Source organism: Macaca fascicularis, chromosome 1, assembly GCF_037993035.2.
Source record: "Macaca fascicularis isolate 582-1 chromosome 1, T2T-MFA8v1.1".
NCBI lineage: Eukaryota > Metazoa > Chordata > Mammalia > Primates > Cercopithecidae > Macaca > Macaca fascicularis.
The window spans coordinates 100,329,902-100,355,950 of record NC_088375.1 but is presented as its reverse complement, the minus strand read 5'-3'; the positions used below and the strand labels follow the sequence as shown (position 1 = coordinate 100,355,950).

At 43.9% G+C, this 26,049-nt stretch overlaps 1 protein-coding gene, 1 long non-coding RNA gene and 1 pseudogene across 4 annotated transcripts; 2 read left to right on the top strand and 1 right to left on the bottom strand.

Moving 5' to 3' along the window:
* Positions 1-280: 280 nt before the first annotated feature.
* LOC102133096 (protein SET-like) lies at positions 281-1,572 on the top strand (annotated as a pseudogene).
* Positions 1,573-5,354: 3,782 nt separating this feature from the next.
* LOC107130609 (uncharacterized) lies at positions 5,355-7,267 on the top strand. Its single transcript, XR_001492923.3, has 2 exons — positions 5,355-5,956; positions 7,007-7,267. It is a non-coding gene; the product is annotated as an uncharacterized lncRNA (long non-coding RNA).
* Positions 7,268-9,962: 2,695 nt separating this feature from the next.
* Positions 9,963-25,814, bottom strand: CD48 (CD48 molecule). Of its 3 annotated transcripts, none has more exons than XM_005541240.4 (4): positions 25,633-25,814; positions 16,058-16,360; positions 12,407-12,664; positions 9,963-10,350 (listed from the first exon to the last, which is right to left on the bottom strand). In XM_005541240.4, the coding sequence occupies exons 2-4, from the start codon at positions 16,344-16,346 to the stop codon at positions 10,271-10,273; spliced, it is 627 nt and encodes a 208-aa protein (XP_005541297.1). In that variant the 5' UTR covers positions 16,347-16,360; positions 25,633-25,814; the 3' UTR covers positions 9,963-10,270. The 3 variants fall into 3 exon arrangements, with proteins under 3 accessions (XP_005541297.1, XP_005541296.1, XP_073895334.1); XM_005541239.4 differs by having other exon boundaries at positions 25,674-25,814; XM_074039233.1 differs by lacking the exon at positions 16,058-16,360 and having other exon boundaries at positions 25,674-25,814.
* Between the last annotated feature and the right edge of the window lie 235 nt (positions 25,815-26,049).

The window sequence follows — 26,049 nt, the reverse complement described above, 5'->3', positions numbered from 1 at the left end:
TCTTTATTAGTGCCCTCTTTTGTATTAAATATATCTTTTCTACTGTACACTTAAGTTCCCTTGTCTTTTTTTTTTTTTTTTTTTTTACTGTATTTAAGTTATTTTCTTCATAGTTGCTTTGGAGATTACAATGATCTTAACTGCAATAATATAACATTTTGTTCTCACATAGCTTTTTCTCTTGCCCCCATTTTTTGCTGTTATTGTCATACAAATTACATCTTCATACATGTGTGTTATTAACACAGATTTATAATTATTGTTCTATAAAATTGTCTTTTAAATCAGATAAGAGAAAAAATTACAAACAAAAACTACACTTGTACTGTCTTTTATATACATTTTACATATCGTATATCAGGGCAGCCCGCGCGAGCGAGCAAGTGCCGGGAGAGCGAGCAAGTGCGGGGAGAGCGAGGGAATGAGGAGCGGAGGCGACCTGACCCAGGGAGCGAGCGCCAGCGGCCAGTGCGTGTGAAGTGTGGGGAAGCCGCCTACCCCCGACCGGCTTCCCTGTTCCTTCTCTCCCAGTCCCCGTTTCTCCCCGCCACCACACCGCCCCCCGCAACCCCGCCCCCGACTCCGAGCGGCACCAAGTCTGCGACAATGGCCCAAGTCGGTAAAAAGGAGCTCAACTCCAATTGCAACCGGGCAGACGAAACCTCAGAAAAAGAATAGCAAGAAGCAATTGAACATATTGGTGAAGTACAAAATGAAACAGACTTCGTGAACAAGCCAGTGAGGAGAATTTGAAAGTAGAACAGAAATAGAACAAATTCTGCCAACCATTTTTTCAGAAGAGGTCAGAATTGATCATTGATTGCCCAAACCCCTTATTTTTGGGTAATATCATTTGTCAACCATGCAGGAGTGTCTGCTCTGCTTGTGGAGGAGGACTAAGAGGAACTGCATTATTTGACCAGAGTTGAAGTGACATAATTTGAAGATACTAAATCAGGTTACAGAATAGATTTTTATTCTGATGAACATCCTTACTTTGAAAAGTTATCTCCAAAGAATTTCATCTAAATGAGAATGGTGATCCATCTTCAAAGTCCATTGAAATCAAATGGAAATCTTGAAAGGATGTGACGAAACGTTCAAGTCGAATGAAGAATAAAACCAGTAGGAAGAGGCAGCCTGAGGCACCAGAGAGATTCTTGACCTGCTTTACTTTCTGATGAAGGTGCTGGTGAGTTAGGAGAAGTCATCACAGGTACTACTTGGCCAAAGGCATAACAATGCTCCTTGGTTCTCAATGTGAATGATGAAGAAGAAGAAGAAGAGAAAGAAGAAGATGACGATGATGAAGAGGAGGAAGGATTAGAAGATACTGATGAAGAAAGGGATGAGGATGAAGGTGAAGAAGAGGAAGATGATGATGAAGGTGAGGAAGGAGAGGAGGATGAAGGAGAAGATGACTAACAGAACACTGACGTTCTGAACACTTTTTAAAAAAATTTTCTCCAATCCCTGGGAACAAGTTGCAGTCTTTTTTCTTTATTTCCCCTCTTGTGCTCAGTCACCCTGTTCTTGAGGTCTCTTTTCTCTGCACCATGGTTTTCAACTTATTTGGGGGGCAATATCTTGAGCATAACACAATGGGAAAAGATTCTCTACCTCTTTCTGTTCAGAATTCATTCTTATCTCTTCCTGTCTGAACAAAAGCTGTATGGAATCAACACCACCAAGCTCTGTGAGAGAAAAGAAAAACCTTCTCCCTTCGCTCTGCTGGAAGCTGGAGAGTGCCAGACCCCTGTGTAGCAGTGCATAGAATTCTAGCTTCTTTCCTCCTTTCTCTGTATATTGGGTCAGAGAGTACAGCATGTCTCTATGTGAATATGGACAGTCATTTACCAACATGTATCTGTCTACTTTCTTTTATTTAAAAAAAGGAAGAAAAAACCTTTTAAAAATGAGGTTATAAAAAGTCATCAAAGGGTGGATATGAGGTATTTGGTGGGTTAAGTGGGCATTTTAACACCATGGCTTCTCTTTTGGCATGTTTAATTGTGATGTCTGACAGACATCCTTGCAGTTTAAGATGACACTTTCAAAATAAAATCTCTCCTAATGATAATGAGCCCTGCCACTCAATGAGAGAATCAGCAGAACCTGTAGGATCTTATTTGGAATTCACATTCTCTCTTGTAATTTTGTTCCTGTTTATTTTTAAATTTTCTTTTTGTGTCACTAGAAAGGAAGGACGATGCTCAGTTTTAAACGTTAGAAGTGTACAAATTGCTTTGTTAACAATAAAACTGAATGTATACACACAATAATAATAATAATGAAGCGGCTATGTTGTGTAGGGGTATATCTGGCCTGAGGACCTGGCCGGTGCTACCAGTAACTATCTTTGACTCTACCTGGAAATTCACAAAAGAATAGAGCTGATTATTCTCCAGTCTTACCCCTCCAAAGCCCCTGCAAGAGACTGGGGAGGGATCACTGACGCTTTTCAGTGTCTCTTGCCTTACTAGTTTTTCCTTAGAAAAAAATACACCACACTTTACCATGAATATATATATAAGGTTCTTTACTGAATTGTTCAGTAGATCTCAAGGAACTTGAGAAAGAACAAAGGTTATACAAATTTGCATAATGAAGCATAGTGTCACAAGTCTGGAAAACAATTGGGGCTGATTTATCTTGATCAAGAATTCTAAAATTTTGCACGTTAAATCTTGCTATCTAGATGCTAATATTTAGCTTTTCTCTTGATTCTTCAAGTTACTACAAAACCTTTCCCACAAAATTCTTCCCCACCTTTATTTATTTGGGTATCCTGCATACAATCAGCTGATATAGGAGGTACAGTTTCTGTCCTTTTCATCCTTTCTCATCTTTTACAAATGCAAATGCCTCATCTTTGGCCAGATGCTAAGTGAAATTCTCCTTTGCTCACTCAAAGGTGATTTTAAACTGGGGAAAGGTAAACACGGGTGTAAGGGATTAGGCAGAAGATGGGTCCACTGCATCCCAGCTGAATCTCCCCACCGGTGAGATTTTCTCACTAGTTTTCTAAATAAATAAGCAGGCCTCAGTCACGTTAGGAAAAGAGATTTCTTTCATTAATAGGACTCTGATTTTGTGAAATCATAACCTCAGAATTATTATGACAAATAATATTTCATACTTTGAGAACTGGTTTACTATTCCAGAGCCACCAGTCAAGATAGCTATTTACTGTCTAGAAAGTAGGCAACAGCTTTATTTAGGCACCTTTTTGTGCAAATCTTTCTGGCAACCAGATTGTTTTGTCCTTCTCTGCCATCCTTGCATTCTCCTACTTCTTCCTCCTTGAAAGCTTTTCCACACATACTCTCCTGACCTACCTAACACCTTTCATTTTTCAGTCTCGGTTCCAAAAGGAAGCTCTCTCTGACCCTCAAAAGAAGATTCAATCTTTCTAACTTATCTCAGTCTGAAATAGTTCTTCCATCTAGCAATTGTCATGACACATGCAGCCATTGACATCATTGGGATTAAATTACTAATTTTCCTTATGACTATCTTCCAGACTAGAACGAAATATGTAGGAAGATAAGAACTATGCCTGCCATTCTCATTCTCAGTGTTAAATCTGCAAAGGTGTTTGACTCATAGCAGCTGCTCAATGAACACATCTAACCAGTTTCTTGAACAGTCTGAACTTGGTGTGTTGGGAGCTAACATCAAAGAACTATTTTCCCCCATTCACATAAGGACTGTGTCAAATCTGCCTCCCATCACTTAAGGATGTTTTGGGAAAATCATTCACTTTCGTTTCTATCACTTCCAGTAACTTAACAGTACGGCTCAGATGTAAAACTCCCCTTTTACTTGTTCCTGTCACTTCAGCCCAAGCTTGTCTCATGATCTAAAAATCTGTAATAGGGAAGAGGGTGTGGTCTGATCTTTCCCCTTCTATTTTACCTCATCTAGTTCCAGCTTCTCAAATGATATAGGGCCAGGAGGAGAGGACCGTATTATGTCTTAGTTACCTGGCTGCTGGTGGTTGTCTCTGTTTTTTGTAGAGCACAGGTGTAACGGCTTTCAGGGTGGGGGTGGGGGACTCTCCACTGAGTAGTGTGCTGATGTGGAAGATCTCTGGCTTGGCCTCTTCCGGCCTTCCTCCCACTCAGCTCTCATCAATGATGTATCAATAAAACCTCTTGCTGCTGGGATCTGCTTACGTGGTGGCCAGGGTGGCAAGACAGGTGAAGCTTGACTATGCCTGCAGCGTCCACTGTGGAAACTACTACATCTTTGCCATGCCAAACAGTGGGTGTACAGGCTGCTCCAGATATTGCTGCAATGTCATGTTTCTACCATGAAGAAAATCAACAGATCCACTACCCAACCTAGAATTGAGACCTTAGTCTCCCTTTCTTTTGCATACCTTGAACCTCTCACGGGGCACTCTTGGAGGTCTCTTTCATTTGGCGCTATGGGTGGAGAAACTTACCCATAGGAAGGGAAGGGGAAGGCTGCAGGTCTCCCCAAACTCCAACACTTTTGATGTTGATGATCCTCTTTCTCTCTTCTCTCCCTAGTCAGCTCTGTTTATATAGAGTGGGGGTGAAGAGCACTGGGGTAGTAAAACCAGTTCAGTCACCCCTTCCTAAGCCCTAGAGGTGGTGCTGCCGCAATTTATTTGCAGCTTTCTAGAATGTGAAGTCTTTTTGTCCTAGCCCTTAATATGAGGCATTAGGAAAAGTGCCTCTGGGAATCCTATTGCAAATATCTGTTGAGAGAAGCAACCAACGTGTTTGCTGCGTTGTTGGCTCCTTAGGGAGTCTCTGACCAAGTTAGTCACGGGGATAGGAGGCACTTCTTGAGAGAACTATGTTTCCTATGTCAGTAGAGGAGGAAGGAAATAAACCAAGGCACTGCCTGTCAGGGGATGTGCAGACCCTCATGGGCAGCTGGAACTTCAGAGGCAGAATTGGCATGGTGAGGTCTGGGTGAAAAGCGGGAGTTATGAAAAAAATAATCAGCCGGATAGGGTGAGACAGAGGAACAGAAAAATGAGAGATGGAAAGATGATGGGAATAGAACATGATGGTGACAAAAATTTGTAGGAGAAGAAGATGGTGGAGGAGAGAGGAGGAAAGACAGACAGGGTGGAGTTGGGGGAGGGGACCAGGCAAAAGGAGTGGGCTCTCACCGAACTGGAGCAAAGGGCTGGGCAGAGCAGCTGGTGAAAGAAAATAGAGCCTGTGGTTAGCATTTGCCAGCTGGTGCAGGTGGCTCTGGGCTAAATCCATCCTCTGCCCCACCATGCAGTCTTCTAAGGAGGTTAGAGGTGGGGGAGGAGGAGTGGAAGGAATTGTGGGGAAGAGAGAGCACACTCTCCAGGTGCAGGAGCTGCCACTTTAACAAATGCACTTGAAGATAGCTCAAGAACACTGCGGAGGAGCTTGATCCTTTTATTCCTGGACAAGAAGGGACAATGAGAGATGTCCTTTCTCTCTCTTTCTAAGGCTTTCTAAGGCTGCTTTGATCATACCAACAGTTGTGTAAAATTATTCTGGCCAAGGAAACCATTTAAAGTCCAAATCCTCAATGAAGACTTTCGGAAACAATTCCACTCCAAACAACCTGCAGCCCTGTTCCTTAAAGAAAGCCACGGCCGGGCACGGTGGCTCACGCCTGTAATCCCAGCACTTTGTGAGGCCGAGGCCGGCAGATCATGAGGTGGAGAGATCGAGACCATCCTGGCTAACATGGTGAAACTCCGTCTCTACTAAAAAAATACAAAAAAAAATTTGCCGGGCGTGGTGGCGGGCGCCTGTAGTCCCAGCTACTCAGAAGGCTGAGGCAGGAGAATGGCGTGAACCTGGGAGGCAAAGCTTGCAATGAGCGGAGATCACAGCACTGCACTCCAGCCTGGGTGACAGAGCGACTCTCCGTCTCAAAAGAGAAGAAAAGAAAAGAAAAGAAAAGAAACGAAAAGAAAAGAGCCATTCAGGTAATGAAAGCTCGGCACAGAGCCTGGAACATACATGGGCTTAGTCAGTGTTCCTTATTAGTAAGCGGCTTCCAGCATGGGACCCCAGCATAGGTAAGCACTTGGTAAATATAGGCTGTAAATGAGGGGCCAGGTCTATTTATATGTACCCCTACCTGGTCCCAACACAAGGGCCCAATCCAAGCTGCTTATTTGTGCAAAGCCAGATATGAGGGTTACATTCTCTTAGTCCACAGGAGCTCCTGGCCTTGCCAGCCTTCCATGTGCAACCTCATGCTGGCTGTTGAGACAAGCTGGTTCCCACCCCAGACCTACTGATTCAGAGTGTGCATTTTCACAAGCTCTCCCGGTGATTTGCTGGCAAGTTAGGGTTTGAGAAGCACTGACCTAATCCAAGGCTTTAAATTTTACTTAAACTTGCTGCGGTGGAGCCAGCAGAGGGCAGTGCCGGAGCTTGCCTGAGCTGCCTGAAGGACAAGGGGAAGCAACTTATTCTGAGACCTCAGTTCACTAGAGGCTACTCATGACTTGAACTTGAGGCAAATTCTGGAGTATCCTCTTTGTACAAAGACAAATGGGCTTGTGTATACTGAGAAGGGAACACACTAACCCTTTTTTTTTTTTTTTTTTTTTTTTTTTTTTTTTAAGATACAGAGTCTTGCTTTGTTTCTCAGGCAGGACTGGCAGTGGCTTTTCCCAGGTGCGATCACAGCACACTGAAACCTCCAACTCCTGGTCTCAAGCAATCTTCCTACCGCAGCCCTGGGGGTGGCTGGGACTACAATGTATGCCATTGTGCCTAGTTTCTACTAACTTTTAATGCATAGAAACATATCAGGGGCTGGGGAACGTAAGAACCAGGCCTTGTGACTTCTAGAGAAGGCTGTTGCCTTGGTGTAAGATATTAGTTGTCTCTGAGGTAAATTTGGCTTAACGAGCTTGTGATCTGTGCAGTGACACGGGGCCCCAGGTCAGAAGGGTCCTGTACCTGGGTTAGTGCTCTGCTGTTGCTATCACTATCTGGAAATTCTTGATAATTTTCTCTTTCAGCTTCTGCTTTTTCACGGAAGTCCATTGGGACAATGGAGCATGCAGATGAGAAGGGAAGATACGTGGAATCTGCATATCTGCCACCATTCTTTTTTCATATCCTATGAGCACGGCACTCCAGCGGACCTACCTAAAATGTGTGGGAGTTCAGTGAAACTTAAAGCAAGTGCAAAGTAGTCACGTTATGGGAGCCACTGGCTGTCACAGAGTGTTGGAAGAACATGTATGCAACAAGAAGTAAAATAAAAAAGTTAAGTTGGATTTTTGCAGCGTTTGCACACTTCCAATAAGAACAAAATATATATGCATGCACAAGCCATGAAATATGAACTGAGTAATTGCAATGATTCCAAATATGAATTAAATATTTTATTTTCATTTAAAACTGACATTTCAAAATATAAAAAGTAAAATTCACGAAAATTTAAATTTTTAATTTGCCTTTACTTAGAACAGCATTAAATAGCAAGCAAATAAAAAAATGCCAGTTCAAGTAGAGAGACTGTGGAAGAAAGGAAAAAGCTTAATATTTCAGTACTGTTACTGGCACATTTTCCTTGCTTTTTAAACAAGGGGGGCCACCATTTTCATTTTGCACTGAGCCCCACAAATTATGTATCTGGCACTGCCTTGAGGGATGGGAGGAGCAGGGAACCATTGGTGCCTGTGACCTGAGCCATCTAAGGTGAGATTTACCTCAGGTTTCCAAGTAACTTGTATTATTTCCAAGGAAATAATACAAATACAACGTCCGCAGAGGTGCGCTGGTTCCTTAGCAGCTGAGCAATGTGCGTATTTGTGACAGAAAGTGGCATTTGTTTCCTTCTTACTGCTTGTTTATGCCATTCGCGCTCGCGTGTGTGTGCGTGTGTGTGTGCGCGCGCGTGCGGGCATGACATTCCCGAAAAGAAAACCTCTTCTTTCACTGAGAAAAGTGAGGGGAAGGAGAAGGGTGGATTTGGTCCATGTGCAAGATGCAGAAAGGTAATGGAAATGGTCCATGTGCAGGATGCAGGATGCTCAGAGGTGAGTTCGGATGGGAATGCAGGCTGCTCAGAGGTGAGTTCGCGTGGGACTGCAGACTACTCAACCATAAGTTCGGATGGGGCTGCAGGCTGCTCAGAGGTGAGTTTGAATGGGAATACAGGCTGCCCAGAGATGAGTTCGGATGGGGATGCAGGCTGCTGAGGGATGAGTTCGGATGGGAATGCAGGCTGCTCAGGGGTGAGTTGGGATAGGGATGCAGACTACTCAGAGGTGAGTTGGGATGGGCTTCAGGCTGCTCAGGGGTGAGCTCGGATGGGATGCAGGCTGCTCAGGGGTGAGCTCGGATGGGATGCAGACTGCTCAGGGGTCAGCTCGGATGGGATGCAGGCTGCTCAGGGGTGAGTTCGGATGGGATGCAGGCTGCTCAGGGGTGAGTTCTGGTGGGATGCAGGCTGCTCAGGGGTGAGCTGGGATGGGGATGCAGGCTTCTCAGGGGTGAGCTGGGATGGGGATGCAGGCTTCTCAGGGGTGAGCTGGGATGGGGAAGCAGGCTTCTCAGGGGTGAGCTGGGATGGGGATGCAGGCTGCTCAGGGGTGAGCTGGGATGGGGATGCAGGCTGCTCAGGGGTGAGTTGGGATGGGGATGCAGGCTGCTCAGGGGTGAGCTGGGATGGGGATGCAGGCTTCTCAGGGGTGAGTTCGGATGGGGCTTCAGGCTGCTCAGGGGTGAGTTCGGATGGGATGCAGGCTGTTTGGGGGTGAGTTCGTATGAGGAGACAGGTTGCTCAGGGCTTAGTTTGGATGGGATGCAAGCTGCTTAGAAGTGAGTTCCGATGGGGATGCAAGCTGCTCAGAAGTGAGTTCCGATGGGGATGCAAGCTGCTCAGAAGTGAGTTCCGATGGGGATGCAGGCTGCTCAGAAGTTATTTTGGATGGGACTACAGGCTGGTCTTGGGGTGGTGGGTTTCTTCGGGAGCCCAGGTTGACTTGTGGAAAAGACAAAAGCCTACCTTTCTTATCATGCTTGTGCAATGCAGGGCAGGCAGCTGCCTTCCAAGCAATGGCTCCGTTGCAGTTCCTTGCATCATGTAGCCCCACTTTCTGAAGTCCTTCACTCCTGCCATATCCATTCCACCCACTTTCTTTTGGGCAGATTTCATGATATGGCTCCAGCTAAACACAAAAGTAGCTGGGACAAGGAGTTTTTTCACTCACCCAGGGGAAAATGAGAAGGTGTGGCAAACACACACAGCACTGTCTCTATCACCAAGGAGATGGGGTGAGGAGGGAAGGGCCACAAATGCGGTTAGGGAGGCTGGTCTGGTTTTAAAGGCAAGCAGTCTGTGGCGGGCAGATTTTTCTGAAGGGGAATTGCATTCTGTTGTGACTCTCTCAGCTCCAGGCACATGAGGAGACTTAGAGGAGGGGACATTAAGCAAAAATCCCAGGTGTTACGTCATTGGTGGGCCTGGGGACTCCTACCTGCACATAGTGGACAACTCTGGTGAGACCACTGTGTCGATCTGATGGTTTTTTGGGATCCCATGAAACAACTGGGAGTTGAGAAGTTGCCCACACAGCATCAATGGAAAAGAGGAGAGAGAACTCAGCTCCCTGCGCAAGGCCTGTGGGGCAGGAAGGCTTCTTATGAGATAGAGCTGCATCCTTCCTTCTGAGGGAGCAAGCCTGAACCTATATTTGCAGCAGACTTAAGGAGAGTGGTCCTCAGAGGGGCCAGAGCAAGGCAAGCCATTGGAAAGGAGGCAAAGGCTTGGCAGGGGAGCTGGCACCCCAGGAGGCTTGGCATGGATGTTGGAATAAGAGTCAGAGGTAGCACAAATTGGCTCCTCAGCTGTGTTGACACACAGGAGCCAGTGGCCCCAGACTCTCCCCTCTGTGTTTCCAGATTCCAGTTTCTCCCGGCTGATGGAGCAGGCACTGTCTGACAGATTTGGGACAACTTCAGGAATTCAGTTAGTTGACAATTATATCAAATGTTTATTTTTTAAAAAATAATAAAACATTCACGGTGTTGTCACAATTTTTGGTGGGAAAAACATGTGTGTATCTCTATGTCTATATGTTTACTAGAAAACCACAAAGAGATATAAAATTAAATAATAGCCAGTTCTTAAAAGTTAACTTGAAAATCCTCGTTGATAATTCAGCAGCATGCTTCCATTCATCCTATACAGTTTCTGTCCCGGTGAGGAGCATGGTTACCAACAGGCAAGATCCTCTGGCCTTGAAGTTTCACTTGAGTTAAAAGAGCTCATCTCAGATAAGTAACAGGCCAAGAATGATGGGCACTGTGACCACCAACCAACTTGCAATCCATTCTACTCCAAAGGACCGGGCTGAAAGAGCAAGAAAATCCTATACACTTAGGTATCTTGACTAATGTATTGAGAAGGGGCAGGGTTACTGGACACTGGTGTGGGAGCTCACAGAACAGTGGAATGAATTTCTTCCCCGAATCCCATCCTATTTGCCTGGGACATTCTCTTCCTCAATCTCCCCAAACATAAAGTATAAAAAGTGCAGAAATTCCTTAAATATCACTGGCTTAGCTGGGTCCTGTGCTCAAAGGTTATCTTGACATATCTGTGGCCTGGGAAAGCATCACTGCCCTACTCTGGACATCAATGAGGTAGGGTAGCTCTTCAGGTACAGACAGATGACCACATAATACAATGCACAACTGACTTTAGAGAGAAAAGGATCACTTCCTTTCCTTGTTTCTCCACCCCACTAAGTATCTGCACTAGCTAGAAAGAAGAAGGGAAGGGAAAGGAAGACAGAAAAGGAAAGAAAAAGAAAGAGGATGGAAGGAAAACTTAGATGCTGGGGTGGGGCAGGGCTGAGCTGGAGAAAATCAAAACAAAAAAGGAATGAGTGATACAATAGGGAAGGGAGTTTGAGGGCGCTTTCTAGGATAATTTGGGTGACTAAAAACTGATAGATGGGTTTACCCTTCCAAAAAGAAAATGGATTTATTATTGTTTTAACCCACTCTTCGGATGAACAGTCACACCCATTTTATAGAGGACAAGGAATGTGCTTCTGCCTTTTTCTGGATCTCAGGATGTGATATTGATATGAAGGTGGTATTGGAACCACCAGCTAAATTGTGTTCTCATGGTCAAACACCAAACTGTCACAGTGGCTCTGTGGTGGCAGAAGAACAGGGCATATCAGGAGAGGCTGCTCCTAACTCCAATGAGTCAGGAAGAATAAGGAAGAGCATGCAGGCTCCGTAGTCCACATGTGAGAGTAGAGATAAAGAAATCAGTGCAGATGAGGAGCATAGACAGAGCCCAGGAAGACCATGAAACAGCAACGTTCTCAGAGGCCAGAATCCCTGCTGACTGGGCATGACAGGGGTCACAGGTGAAGGTGAGCACCTCAGGTCTGAGTTATTCTAGAAGAATGTGTACGCCAGGGCTCAGGGATCTGATTTCAGGATTGTGGAGGGTACAGGGCCCAGAGTGCTGGAGATACTGATCCAAGTTTATTAAGGGGTCCCTAAAACTCTAAGAGACTGCATCTCATTTAGCTCCCGCTTACTAAGGACTTGTCAAGCACTGTGATAGGCAGGTTCCATGTCTTGTCTCATTGAATCCTTAGTACGAGATAAGAACTGTTATTTTGTCCTTTATTTAGGAAGAACATGACTTGGGGAAGCTAAGAAACTTGTTTAGCTAGTAAGTGACAGTCCTAGAAGTGATCTCAGCTGTGACCGACTCTAAAACCCACGGCCTTAGCTGTCCCATGCTAGCACCAGTGTAGGCCTGATCTGGAGCAGGTGTGACACTCCAATGAGTGGATCCTCCCAGGAGACAGGGGAATTTGGCTTCCTAACTTCACCTAGGAACATCAGCCTGAGGAGGAGAAGCTTCGCCTGAAGCTCAGGCTCTCACGCCTGTTCGATGGCCTCTCTCAGGCCCATCTCCTCAGTCCCTCTTTCCTTAGCTGACTTTGGCTATCTAACGACCTCGGTCCCTCTTTCTTTGGCTGACTTTGGCTGTCGAACGAAGCTCCTCTAGACAGCTGCTTGCCCACTTGCCCTTCCTTCTCCCTGCTCACCCTGATGTTTCAGACTGCTCTACAATGACCCTGGCCTCAGGTGTCAGGACTATGCTTTGTTATACCGGGAGAGGGAAGAGAAGCATCAGAGATCTCTGTCAAACGTCCTTTGCAGGTGAGAACACTGAGTCCCACGAAGGTGAGGTGAGCTGGCTGGGAGTTGGTCATAGAGCTGGCGGCAGAACCCACATCTCCCAGCTCTCCCAGACACCTTAGGGATTGACCACAACACCGTGCAAGGAGGCTGCATAGAACCCCCAGCCTTTCTTCGTTCAACAGAACTCCAGTTACCCTGTGCCCCCCTCAGCTCCCAGGGATCCTTCTTACCCGCGGTACAGGGTGGACTGAAGCAGAACGTGCCATTCTTGCTGCTCACGGAATTGCTGACTTGGCAAGTATAACACCTGGAGTGTTTGTGTGGCTTAAGGGTGGTTTCAAGAACACTGTTCTGGATCTCCTTCGGGAGTTCCCCATACCAGGTGTAGTTTACAGACTCGCCAGGTATGACACATGACAGTTTCAGATAACAGTTGTCATCCACATCTTCTCTCTTCTCAATTTTGATGACAGGCTTGGGTACAGGGTCTGAAAGTGAGGAGGATGTTATAAGATGAGACAGTGAGGCATTCGTGCTATGAAGGTTTAGCTAACAAAGAACGAAGGGACCCAGGGAAGGGGCCTGAGTGCCCCAGGAGGCAGAGTCATGAAGAAGAAGTTCTACAGAGGGAGCCAGTGAGCAGCCTTGACCTCCTGAGGCCTCACAGACTGCAAGCGCTGCTCCTAGGCAGTGAAGCTAAGCTGGGTCCTGGAGGGGGCGCCAGAGTCCATTATATGCTCTGGGAACAAAATGGGGTTATGATCATGTGTGAGTTTGAACGAATAGCCCAGAGACTTGCTGGGGTCAGACTTAGTATACCAACTGTCTGAGATGCTCAGGGACCCTTCTCTAGCAATGGTTCATGGCAGGCACCTTGACTGGTCTGTCTCTCAAGAATTATCGGGTTCAGATTTGGCAAGAGTCCTAAGGTAAGAGGTACCTGCCTGTGCGTGGCAAAGTCCTTTGCACAACTATCCAGTGCAGGTGCCAGCCTTGTAGACTCTGGCAGAGCTACAGAGAACTTCATGTAACTTCCAGCCACGTCAATTGTGACAAACAGATTGGTCTGCTAACTTTGGTATCTCCATGTCTGGCACAATCCCTGCCACATGGCAGGTATTCTATAAGTATCTTGTGAAAGAATGAATGAAGTAGTTATGAGATAGAAAGGATAAAACACAACCAGGTGCAGTGGCTGACACCTGTAATCCCAGCACTTTGGGAGGCTGAGGCAGGAGGATTGCTTGCAGCCAGGAGTTAGAGACCAGCCTGGGCAACATAGAGAGACTCAGTTTTCACAAAGAAATAGAAAATAAAAGTAGCCAGCTGTGGTGGTGTGCACTTGTAGTCCCTGATACTCAGGAGGCTGAGGTAGGAGGATTGCTGTAGCCCAGGAGTTCAAGGCTGCAATAAACTATGATTGTACCCCTGCATTCCAGCAGACCTTCAAAAAGGAGAAGGAGAAGACCTTCAAAAAAAAAAAAGAAGAAGAAGAAAGAAAGGAAGAAAGAGAAAGAGAGAAAGGAAGGAAGGGAAGGGAAGGGAAGGGAAAGGAAGGGAAGGGAGGCAAGCAGGCACAGAAACACTAGTTTTGGAGTGAGACCAGTCTGGGTCCTGGACTTGACTCTAGTGGAGTGACATTAGGCAAGGTAGTTAAACCCCTTGCTGTCATCTGTAAACTGACTCTACCTCATTACACAATGCTAGTAAAGATAAAATGTCACCTGTCATGGATAATTGCTTTTTGCAGAATGTAAGTATTGCATACATTCTAGAGGTCATTTTACCATTATTATTGTTGTACTGCTGCCAGAGAGAATGAGAGATAGTCCCTGCATCTGGTCTTTCCTTGGCTAAGGCTGGTTTACCTGCAGTCCTCTGAGATCTTTTCATTCTGGTCAAGGGCAAAACATCTGCAGAATCAATGCAGTTCAAACCCCATAAGATTAAAATACGGCAGAGAATTGACCAGATCAGAGCTTGTCTCTTGGTTGTATGTGTGGAGAGGCTCTAGAAGCTCTACCAATCTAGTCTCTAGAACTCTAGTTTTGTCTCCTCTGTGAAGCCAATCTCAGATTGCTAAAAGATTGCTCAGACTACAGAGGAGACAAAAGTTGACTGGACTTCCCCTACATGCTTTAATTGAGCAATTTTCATCCTGGTTTTCATCATTTCCTGTGTTCTGGCCTCATATCTTACATTCCTTCTGCATTTCCCATGGTGATCAGCATAGCACTGGACACTTTGCTGATGGAATTAATTGAGCCAGCTTGGGCTGTCCAGCTCCAAGATGCTCGCTATGAGCTGTCAGAAATGCTTGGGCTGGACCAGAGGACCATTTTTTTTCTGCTAACCACATCCTGGAAATCTTACCCTCAGGCAGGGTATGCTGAAGCCCAAGACAGTTTGTGGATTTTTAAGTACTCAGAAATTTTGCAAGCTTTTTGTGAAACCATTAGTTTACTGAAATCAACTGTGGTAGTGGTATTTAAACCACAGAAATTACAAAGTTGGTAAATGATACACATTAGGGCTTTAAAAAAAAAAAAAATCTTGTAGAGCGTGTTAACCAGAAAACCACTGTAAGAGACCTTGAATATTTTTGTTCCCAGGACTTTCTGAATTTTCAGCCCATATGACATGGAAGAAGAGTGAGAAGGGAATCTGCTTGGATCAGGGACTGTCTGGCTGGTGGAACTTGAATGTATACAACACTCTTCATTTGCACGTTTTGACATTTTAAAAAATGTTTTCACTTTCCTTATCTACTTTGATACTAATAACATCCTAAAAGGTAAGTAGAATTATTCTCATAATATGATGAAGAACCTAAGGCTCTCAAGGGAGCACCACTCTTGGACACTTAGCCCCACTCTTCTACAAGAATTGCATACCCCAACCGCTGGAGCTCTCCCCATATCCATGTTTCTGCCTTATAATCTGACCCTTTCACCATAATTGTTTATATCAGGTACACATACTTGAACTAAATTGGGACTATCAGTTTCTCTGTCTTTAAATTGCCCTGAGAATTGAAACTCAGAGGAGCAAAAGTCTAAGCTTTGAGAGATAACATGTGTAAAATGGCAGGAATCCAAATCCATAGGCACAGTCCACAGATTCCTGAAGCTAGGGGTTCTAGCTTGACCCTGGTTTTCAATCTTCTCCCCTTCAGCCCTTCCTAGCTCTTTTAATTGCTTTAAATAGCCCCAGTTTCTTAAACTAAATTCTTCTTTTTTGGTAAAGGTACATTGGATTAGTTTCTGTTACTTGCTATCGAAAGAGTCTTACCTAATATGGGCATGGAGATGTGAAGATCTTTTTTCAAGGTTGCATGGCTAGTCAGCAACTGACCAGAGTTTTGAACCCAAGTCTGTCTGGCTCCAAGTATAATGTCCTGGTCCTTATTCAATATAAACTGGTTAGACTGGAGCTATGAGTGGAAGTTTTTTTGTCCCGCCCATTATGAAAGTTGAAAAATTCTCCTAATAACTCCTGCCCCATTCTTTATATTAATACATTCTCTTTTATCTTAAGTCCAGTGAAACCTAATTTCAGAGATATAATTAAGATGAGCTGAGCTGATTTAGGATGATCACAGGACAAAATGAAGGAAATAGGAAACCTCTAGTTTTCCTTCTCTTCAAAGCTTAGACTCACTAACTTCAGAAGAGGTGTTAAATGTCCTAAGATTGTTAATTTGGGGGTCTGTTGACCTAGGCTTACTCCCAAATAGAATTGCATCAAGGAAAAATGAATCAAACCTGTCCTGAGGTTTTCCTCTCCTCCTCCCCGAGAATGCCCCATGCCTCCCAGGAAGCCACGGTGGTCCATCCGGGGCCACTGGAGTGGGGATTTGCCCTTTGGCTCCCCTGACTCACCAAGCACCTGCAGCTTGATCTTCCATTCTTGCTCATACCCATCCTTTTTCAACACCCTCATGACGTAGGTGCTGTTGTCCTCTTTCTGGACCTTAGAGATGTACAGTGCACCACTTTGAGGATCAAGTCTGACCCTGCCTTTAAATTTGGATTCAAAGTACTTAGATTTTCCGGAATCCCATTCTACAATCTTCTGGTCGAAAGTATAAAACCAGGTTAGTTGTTTGTAGTTCTCAGGCAGGCTCTCAGAGATGTTCAGAGTAACATTGCTGCCGGAGACCACGGTCATATGTACCAAGCGACCTGCCAATGAGAGTCAGAGTCAGACCTGACATAGAGAAGGCAGTGTTGCTGAGAGGCCTAGGGTATAGGCTGGGCTGGTGGAACAGGCGAGAAGGAAGGGATTTCTGCTTAGGAGAAGTGACTATGGTTTTCATTGGAAGTCCAGGTCTCCTGCTCAGGAACTCAAGAAAAGTTGGAGCTTGAAAAGTGGGCATGGGGGAAGGGGGTGTTGCTTATAATTCATCTAGTACTATCCCCAGAAAATAAAAGAATTGAGTAAGGCCAACTGAGGTTGGGCCTGGCTCTCTCCCTTACTCTCATACCAGTAGGATTTCAAGTAAACTGATGACAAGTCATATCTCCTCTCTGGTCTTGTGTTTCCTGTCTATTCCTAGCTCAGTAAGCATTTTGTTAGTCCCTAGAGGCATAGACATAAAAAGTACATTATTCTATTTAAAAATATTTAATACAACAATGTGGGAGGACAGACACACAAACTAATAATCCTAATATGTTATATTGGTGACTGTTATAAAGGTAATGTGGGGACCAAGGGAAAGCTTCCCGTTCCCCTTCTGAAAGTTTGCCAAAAATCACTGACAAGAGGCAGATTAAGGAAGAAAGGCATACAGATTAACGTGTAAGCAGAGCCTGGGGAATGAATGGACTTCCAATGAAAACTAAACAGTCCAGGGCAAATCGTTCGTTTTTATGCTTAGGTTCAACAAAGCATATGGAGTTGCTTTGTTGAAACAAAACAGTCATGGAGAAATATGATTGGACAAAAAGGGTATGATCGAATGCCAATAGACTGTTTGGGGGAAACCCAGCAAGGCCTGTCTGTCTAGATTCTGCTTGGTCTTTCTGTGCCGGATTCCTTCCTTCCTCCTGCGTGTGGGGCAGGCCCTCTCTAGAATGGGGGTCTTATGATTCACAATTAAACAAGATAGGTCAGATAATTTCTTTATGGCTTTTTTTTTTTTTTTTTTACATAGAAAGGCTCAAGGAAAGTTAGGGTGGTATATTTAAGTTTTACAGCTGGCTTTGGGGAAAAGGGGTTTTGGCTTCTATGGCCCGCCTTAGGAAAGAGGGATTTCAGTGTCTGTGGCTAGCCTAGGGGAGAATGGGACTGATAGACAGGAGAGCAGGAGAAGGTCAGAGAAAAACTTTCCCTTCCAAGGCTGCTTCTGAGGCCATGAATTTGGGGCATTGTTTTCTGAGTCCTGACAATAAACACAGTGGGCTATGGGAATGTATTCCTATCTGGAGGGTAGGGATAGAAAATTGAGAAAATACTAAGAAAAATCTCTTCGGAGGAGATGACCACTAAGGTAAGCCAAAGGATGATTAAAAGCTAATGTTTGTTGAGAACTATCTGTCAGGCACGATTTGAGACACTTGGGATACATCAGTGAACTAAGCAGCAAAGATCCCTACCTTAACCGAGCTTGCGTTAGAGTGGGGTGAAAAGACGTAAGCAATGAACACGCTAACCGAACACACTATATAGTATGTAAGGAGGTGATAATTGCCATGACAGAGGAGAAAACCTAGAATAGGGTAAGGGGAGTCACAAGTACTGGTAGGGGTAAAAGGGTGAACTTCATTTATAAGGTGATAAGTAGGTCACATCTGAGCAAAGACTTGGAGGAGAGAGGTGGCCAAGAGGATATCTGGCGTAAGAGGGACCCAGACAGAGGAAAGAGCCAGAGCAAAGGCCCTGGGGCAGGGGTTTGCCTGCCATACGTAAACAACAGCAAGGAGGCGGTGAGTGGGTAGTGTGGAGTGAGCAAGGGGATTGGATGTTGAGAGACACAGTCAGAGAGGGAGTGGGATTGGGGAGAGTAGATGGTGACATTTTAGCTTTAATAATGTTTTGTCCTGTTAAAAAAAAAAGTGTTCCTGTAAAAACGGCTCATGTCTTGTGTGTGCATTTACAATATATTTAGAAGCAAGTTATTAGAAGGTAAGAAAGTGGAGACTGTTTAAACTATTATTTCACAAAGTTTGGATCAGAGGCAGATTCCCTGTGAAAGTGATGAAGCTGAAGCTTCAGGGCTTCTTGGATGGCCCTGGAGGAGCCCTAGCAGTGTATTCATGTAATCCATTTTACAAAACATATCTTAAACACAAATAATTAGACCACGGCCTCTGTCTACTACAACATCCCCTTCATCACATTTCCACTTTTGTTGGTTGGCATCTCAGTTATGGGCATTTTCAGATCTGGCTAAGGGGAAGTAGAAATGGGAATTACTTAGTTGGGATTAGTGGGATACATGTATGAGGGTTGCAAACTCTTGGAAGTTCCTGCTAGCCATTTCAGTGAAGCAACAGCATCCAGGAATATTCCTGCTGCCCTCTGCGCTGACTCACCGGCAATGGCCGTGGACACGTTGCAATCGGGCTGCAGGTGGGATGCAGAGGAGAAAGCAGGTTGGAAGTGAACAACAGCCAGAGCTATTCAGTAGCAAAGTATTATGGAAGCATGAAGGCATTTCATTAATTAAAAATATGGTGCTATTTTTTCTGCTCTCATGATCTGAGTAGTATTTGTATTTTTTAAACTTGTACTAATTCCCTGGGATTTCTTTTTTTGTTCTAATTGAATTTATTTTTGTTCCTATTTGTATTTAGTTTTGTTCTTTTCTTTTTCTTTTTCTTGACAATACTCCAAATTGTATAAGCCTCGGGGTATTTTTAAAAACCTGGTTTGGTTAAGGTAAGGAGAAAGAAAAGATGATAAGGACAAGGTACAAGATGAAGTGAGGTCTATTGGCTTTTTTTGTGGAGAGAGAACTTAGAATATGTATACCAAGCCTAAAAAAGAGCAGTATAAAAAAAGCTAAAGGTAGAAGAAGAGGAAATATGTCCTATATCACTCTGGTGTCATATGCTGCCACACAAAAACTCAATTGTGCTCTTCAACATGATGTATACTAGCTGTTCACTTTCCACATATCCATCATTTCCAAAACATTCCCAACCACTAAAAGATTTTTATCTGTATCCCCAGGACTTTCAAGTTCCTGTTCATTCAGCTTTCCAACCATTCATCTATCTATTCAACAAATGTTTATTGAGTGCTTACCCTGTCCTTGTTTGTACTCAGAAATACCTAGGCATTCAATTCTACAGTGCTTCTGATTGGTCCAGCCCATGCCCTATAATCCCTCTGACAAAATCAGTTCAAGCCAGCAACAGTCATCACACAACCACAACATGCTTGACACTGTGCTAGACTCTGCTGTCAGCAAGGTGGATAGAGTATCTGGCCTCTTGGAGCATACAGCCTAGGAGGACATTCTTTCCAGGATTTTAAAATCACTAGACATATTCCAGACTTGTTCTCCTTCTGTTACTTGTTTCCACATGAATTAATAGAAGTGGTCATAATAGGCAGTCTAGATCAATGTTTTTCAGTCTTGACATTATTGACATTTTGGGCCATATAATTCATTTTTGTAGGGAGCTGTTCTGTGCATTGTAAGATGTTTGCCAGAATCCCTGGTATCTGCCCACTAGGTGCCAGTAACACTTGTCCAGTTGTGACAGCCAAAAATGTATCTATATATTGCCAAATGTCCCTTGAGGGACAAAATTCTCCCATGTTCACCCTGGTTGAGAAGAACTGAGCTAGGTCATCCTTGGCAGACTCCCCAGCATGTCTCATACACTCAGGAAGATAACACAATCCACTGTCTGATGACAGAGGCAGGTAGTAACACCAGACAGATCATTTGTATATGTAATTTTTTGATGGAGTTTTGCTCTTGTCACCCATGCTGGAGTGCAGTGGTGCAATCTTGGCTCACTGCAACCTCCATCCCCCAGGTTCAAGCAATTCTCCCGCCTCAGCCTCCCAAGTAGCTAGGATTACAGGCATACACCACCACCATGCCTGGCTAATTATTTGTATTTAGTAGATACGGGGTTTCACCATGTTGGTCAGGCTGGTCTCAAACTCCTGACCTCAGCCTCGGCCTCTCAAAGTGCTGGGATTACAGACGTGAGCCACCATGCCCAGCCCATTTCAGTATATTATGAGTGCTGATGACAGGTACGCATACAATATTGTAACTTTCCTCCCTCCCTCCTTAACCACCCATGTGTAACAATTCCAAAAAGGCTGTCCTGATGGTTGGCTGTAACTTCTTACTGAGAAATAAAGAAGTGATTAACTGCTGATAAAATCTTGATTTGCCTTCTTAACAATTCCATCTTTTAGGAAGTAGGTGAAGCAACCTTTTAAAAAATCACTATTTTGATTTAATTCTAACAGGAAGTATTTGGTGATATGTCTGGATGGCTGGGATAAAGTAACAAAGTTGGATCTTATACCTTTACTTTCTTAATAAACTCACTTTCGCTTTTTAAAAAAAGAACAAATAGAACCAGATCCTGCCTGTGCCCACCCATGTTTCTTGTCTGTAGAAAAACAGAATTGTAAAGGGAAAAAATTCAGGTCAAAGGAAGTCATAATCCCATACCAAAGAGTCTCCCCAGGAAAGAGAAAGGTTTTAAAGAGTAAGTTCTGGTTACTCAAAAAAAAAAAAAAAAAAAAAGACACATGGTTGACTTCTTTGGTTTTCTTGTATATTGAGAAAAATAAAAATAATAAAAACAAAACACATGGCTTCTAGTAAAATTCTTAAGGAAGAAAAGAAGATGAGCATTAAAGATGTGGAGACAGAGTTACCTGGAGCTCTCTCATAAGATTAAATATTTAACAAGCCTGTACAAACCTTTTTAGGAAGTAATTTTGCAATAGCTACTAAGACCCCAGGTTTGTGTCTTGGTGAGAAGCTGAGTAGGCTACTATTTTTTGAGATGGGAACTATAATGAGTTCAGTGGGCAACATTGCAATGCAATTTGAAGGTGAGGAAGGAGAAACAATAAAAATAGACTCTTCTCTTCAGACATTGCAATTTGAATGGGAAAAAGAATGGTAGGGCATTATGTAAAGGGTCATGAAAAAGTAGAGAGTATTTTGTTTTTGTTCTTAGTGTTATTCAAAGAAGGAAAGACCTAATCTATGGTAAGCCAAGGAAAGGATTCAGTGGAGGAAAGACATGAAGAGAAGGGAGGTAATTGATGAGCCTGGGCTAGGGGGTCTCAGAGCAGAGTTGATGGCACAGGTCTTGGCTGCGATGAGGGATACTTCATCCTCTGAAGGAAAAGAGGAGGAGGAAAGACAGTTGGTGGTGGAGAAAAGTTACTAGTTTGAAGATAGTGGGCAGGAAGTTGAAGGGCCTCCTGCCTAATGGTCTCTAGTTTCCATTTCTTCTGCAAAGAAGGAGGCACATACCTTGCTGAGAGGGCAGAGGACTGAGGTAAGGGGCCTTGAGGATAGGGTGAAAGTTTGAAATAGCCTCTGTGGGAAATGCGAGAAAGAATTTATCAGGGCCAGTAAGAGCTACTCTGAGATCCCAGGTTGACTGAAACAATGACAAAATTTATTCCTTCCCTCTTTCCTTTGCTTCTTTCCTCCCTCCATCCACCCATCCCTCCATGCATACATGCATACATGAACTTCCTCATGTATTCACTCATCTAATAACTATGCAGTAAGCAGTTACTATGTACTTGACTCTGTATGCATACAATAGATAGATGCAGCTCCTTCCCTTGAGCTTCATTCCAGTGAATCCACACAATTAATCAGATGCTTTCACTACTGATGATAAGTGTTAGGAAAAGGAAAATATGGAATGCTTAGAAAGCATATAAAAGGGAGCACATCACTTGAATTTGGGGGTTGAGAATGGCTTCTGTAAAAGGAATTAGTCTAAGTGGGATGAAACAAGGGAAAGATAAGGACTGGGGGTAGTGAATAGTCCAACAAAACGGGAAAAGAATCAAAAGCCCAGAAACACCAAAATGAGATTTGTTTATGGAACAGGAAGTAGCTCACTGGCAAAACATAGACTAAGGAGGCCAGGAAGTGAGCTTATTATGAAATGTGAACTTTACACTCACAGCTTCTGCTTTCTCATTTACCACAGTGGCTACTGAAGATTTTAAGCAGAAGAGTGAAGTAAACAGAGAACCATTTTAGAAAATGTATATCAACAGCAGGGTGGAGAACAGGTTATCTAGAAGAGAGTACAGTAAATAGAGAAGTTAGGATAGCGCATCATTGTGGAAATTGGTGATAAGAGAAAATGGTGGCTCGATCTAAGATAGATAGCATGGGGGTGGATGGAATTGTACATATTTGAGAGATATTTTTGAAAGTAGAATTAACAGGACTTACTCACTGGGCATGAGAAGCAGGGGAAAGAATCAAGGATGACTTCTAGAATTCTGGCCTGAGCAACCGGACAAGTGGAGATGTCATTTATAGAGGTGGGGAACAGTGGAAGAGCAGTAGGTTTTGGGGGAAGAAGGATTGTAGTAGTTTTTTGTTTTTTGTTTTTTTTTAAGTCTGTAAATTTTTTGACAGTCCTCTCATCAAGTGATGGACTTTGTGCCCCTTCCCCTTGAACTTGAGTAGGCTTGGTGATGGCTTTAATGAATGGAATACAACTGAAGTGTGAATTGCAAAGCTAGCTTAGAAAAGACCATGCAGCATTTGCCTGTTTCTCTTGGGACACCAACTCTGGGAGGTTTCCGCTGGGTGGTACCAGCCACTCAGCTCTTTGAGCCTCCCTCAGTTCAGGCAGTAGCCCTGTGAGTGAAGAGCCTTGCATGACTCTAGGCCACACCATAATGTGATTGCAAGCACATGAAAAGCACCGAATGAGACAGGATGAACAGTCTTCCCCCAGATCTGTGGGCAAAGTAAATCATTATTATTTTAAGCCACAGTATTGTGGCAGCTTGTTAAATAGCAATACATAGCAGGAATAGAGATGATGAGTTAAGTTTTAGACATGTGTCTGGAAAGTCTAGAGAAGATGTTTAAGAGACAGAAGTTCTGGTCTTGGGCTCAGGTGAGTGCTTGCGGCTTAGGAATTTACTGATGCTCTTTCCAGGCTTTCACCTGTATCAGATTGTGTGTGTGTCACAAATGCAAAGCAATTGCACATTTTTTATTTTATTTGATCTTAATAGCAACCCCTTGAAGAAAAGAGGAACAGATTATTATACCCATTATAGAGCTGAGGAAGCTGAGCCTCAGGAAGCTTTAATGATTTGTTGAAAATCCCACAGCATGGAACCAGATAGAACACAGGTCATCTCATTTCTAGTACAATACTCTTTCTACTTCACCCTGCTAAGTGTTGTGGACAGATGGGGAATTGGCTAGTTGTGAAGCGTGCCCTGAATCATTGCCTTGAAACCAAAGAGCTGAGAAACCCAAGTCTGAGGAGAGAAGGAAGAAGAGAGCTAAGAGTGCTTCTCAAACTTTTCCACAGAAGCATCCCTTACTGCAGAGGAGAGAACTACTTGCACTTTCAGGAAGATATGGATGTATCATTCAAAAGGAAACTTTTTGAAGTTGTTCATGCATTTGTGTAACAATTATTTATCAAGCACATGCCACACTCCAGGCCTGTGCTAAGTGCAGCCGCACAACACTGCACGTGGTTTCTGTCTTCATAAAGTTCAAGGAAACAGACGATCAATCAAGCAGTTCACAAACCATAATCTGGAGCCTGAGGTTCCAATCTGACCATGCCTTCAGAACACAGTCACAAGCAGACAGTCCAGGAAGAAGTCACATGAAAACAGATGCCTAAGAGAGAGGCAGGGAGAGGGGAGGAGGGAGGGAAATCTAGGTGGAAAGAAGGCATGTACATAAGCCAGAGGTAAGAGAAAACACCTCTTTTAAGGCAAACAGTAAAATTAAGAGATTTAGGCACATTGACCTTCATCAAGATTCTCTGGCCTTAGTCTAGGAAAGGCAAAATCGTAATAAAATGGTTTGGAAGTTAGACCTGTGTGCCCTTAGGAGGATTTCTCAATCTCTCTGAAAGACAGTATTCTCATCTGAAAAATGTGGATAATAATAGCCACCTCACTATTTTCTAATGAAAGTTAAATGAAAAAGTATACAAAATGCCTAGCACAATGTCTGACACCCAGTAAGTGCTTAATTTGTATTTTACTAACCTAGGTTATAGAAATAGATAACCTAACCTCATCAAAACCAGTATTATCCATTCAAAGGATAACACAATCAGGTGTGGTCTGCATGTTTCAAAGAAGAATACACGACCAAGATGAAGCCTAGAAAAGAAGTCAGAGAACGACCAACTGTCAGGATGTTTTCAGTATGCCAAGAGAAAGTCCTGAAATATTCCAGTTCTCATTGGCAACCCTGTTTTTCCCAATAGTTAGATGAATACTTCACGTCCGTCCCAACTCCCAAGGCCATACCAATGTCCTATGCATTGAGTCAGGTCCACAGAACCCATACAGCTGTAGACTCACACAGTCATGAACCAAAGGACTCTACCTGAGAGGCAGAGCATGTGAGAGACCTATCCTCCACACATTCTCCCTCACCTCCCTAAAAGTTACAAACTATCATCATTTTACGCCACGGTGTAACTACCGCATGTTTGTTTCTTTTTTACTGTTATCCTCGGAGTGGTGAGCATTAAAGCCCTTTAAATTAAAAAGACTTGAGTATTTACTTGGGGGAATAGCAAGAAAGTCAAAGGCTTCACTGCTGCTTCTCAGCTGCATAAGAAGGATGGATGAAGAAAGAGGGTGAGGCAGCTCTAACAGAAGAAGGAAAGTTAGCTCAGCCCTTGGGCACATGACGGGGACCGAACAGGCTGTGGCAGAGGAATGGACCTTAACTCTTAGTAATCAGATGCGTTAAGGTTCCCTTGTTGCTGACGCACTTCCAGCCTCTTCTCAGACCCTCATTTGGAGACCCCAGACAGCAATCCTTTCCAAGCTTTTCTTCCTACAATTTTGATCTATCTTTTCTTTGGGTAAATGACAATGTCATTTACCTTGGCTCAGGACACAACACCTCACATATACAGAGGTCTCAAAGAATGCCTAATGAAGTACAATGTGTCAGAGCATAAAATACGGCAGCTGTCAGTGTAGAGCTTCTTCTTATTCAAAATGAAAAAACACTTTTCCACAACTTCATGGACCACCAGCCAAGGGACAAAATATGAGAAGCCTACTTCTCCTTCTCCCCAGGGTCCTGTTTTGGTTACATCCCCTTGGGAAAGGAGATGAAGCTCAATTCTTCAGTGCTAAGAAAGGTTCCCCAACCATGCCATGGCCATGGTATTGGAATGGAAATATCTGCTTTCCAGATACCAGATCCGGCTTCTAGGGTTGAACTACATCCCATCTCCCCTTTCCCAACTGACCATACCTTCAGTGCACAATCACAGGCAGACGGTTGGTAGAAAGTACCTTGAATGCTGATCGCCAGGAGTGACAGAGACAGCAGTAGCAATTCCAGAGCCAGACACCGATTCCAACCTCTGGAGCCCATGCTTCCTTCCAGAACTTTCCAGCAACGCAGGAGACAGTTGAGAGCCTGGCTAGAAAGAGGCCAGGGCTAAAAAGGGAACTTACCAAATAGGGTTAGAGAAAAAAAAACACTGAGCTTTTCTCTCCACCCAGCACACTTGTGTGGGGCCCCAGAAACCAGAAACAGGAGGCCTTGTAAATTTTTTTATCTAAGAGCATCACGGAAACTGAGAACAATTTTGTTTGAATGTACATGAGTGCTTTTTTGTAGGGAGAAGATTCATAGCTTCTACTGGACTCTCAGTGGGGACAGTAC

Excerpts from the sequence above, each read along its gene's own strand:
- CD48 (XM_005541239.4), bottom strand. The coding sequence starts at position 25,755 with ATGGGCTCCAGAGGTTGGAATCGGTGTCTGGCTCTGGAATTGCTACTG. Across the intron at positions 16,361-25,673 it reads CCTGGCGATCAGCATTCAAG|GTCGCTTGGTACATATGACC; the intron begins GTACTTTCTACC and ends TCTCATTGGCAG. Across the intron at positions 10,351-12,406 it reads CAGTCCACCCTGTACCGCGG|CCCGGTCCTTTGGAGTAGAA; the intron begins GTAAGAAGGATC and ends TTGCTCTTTCAG.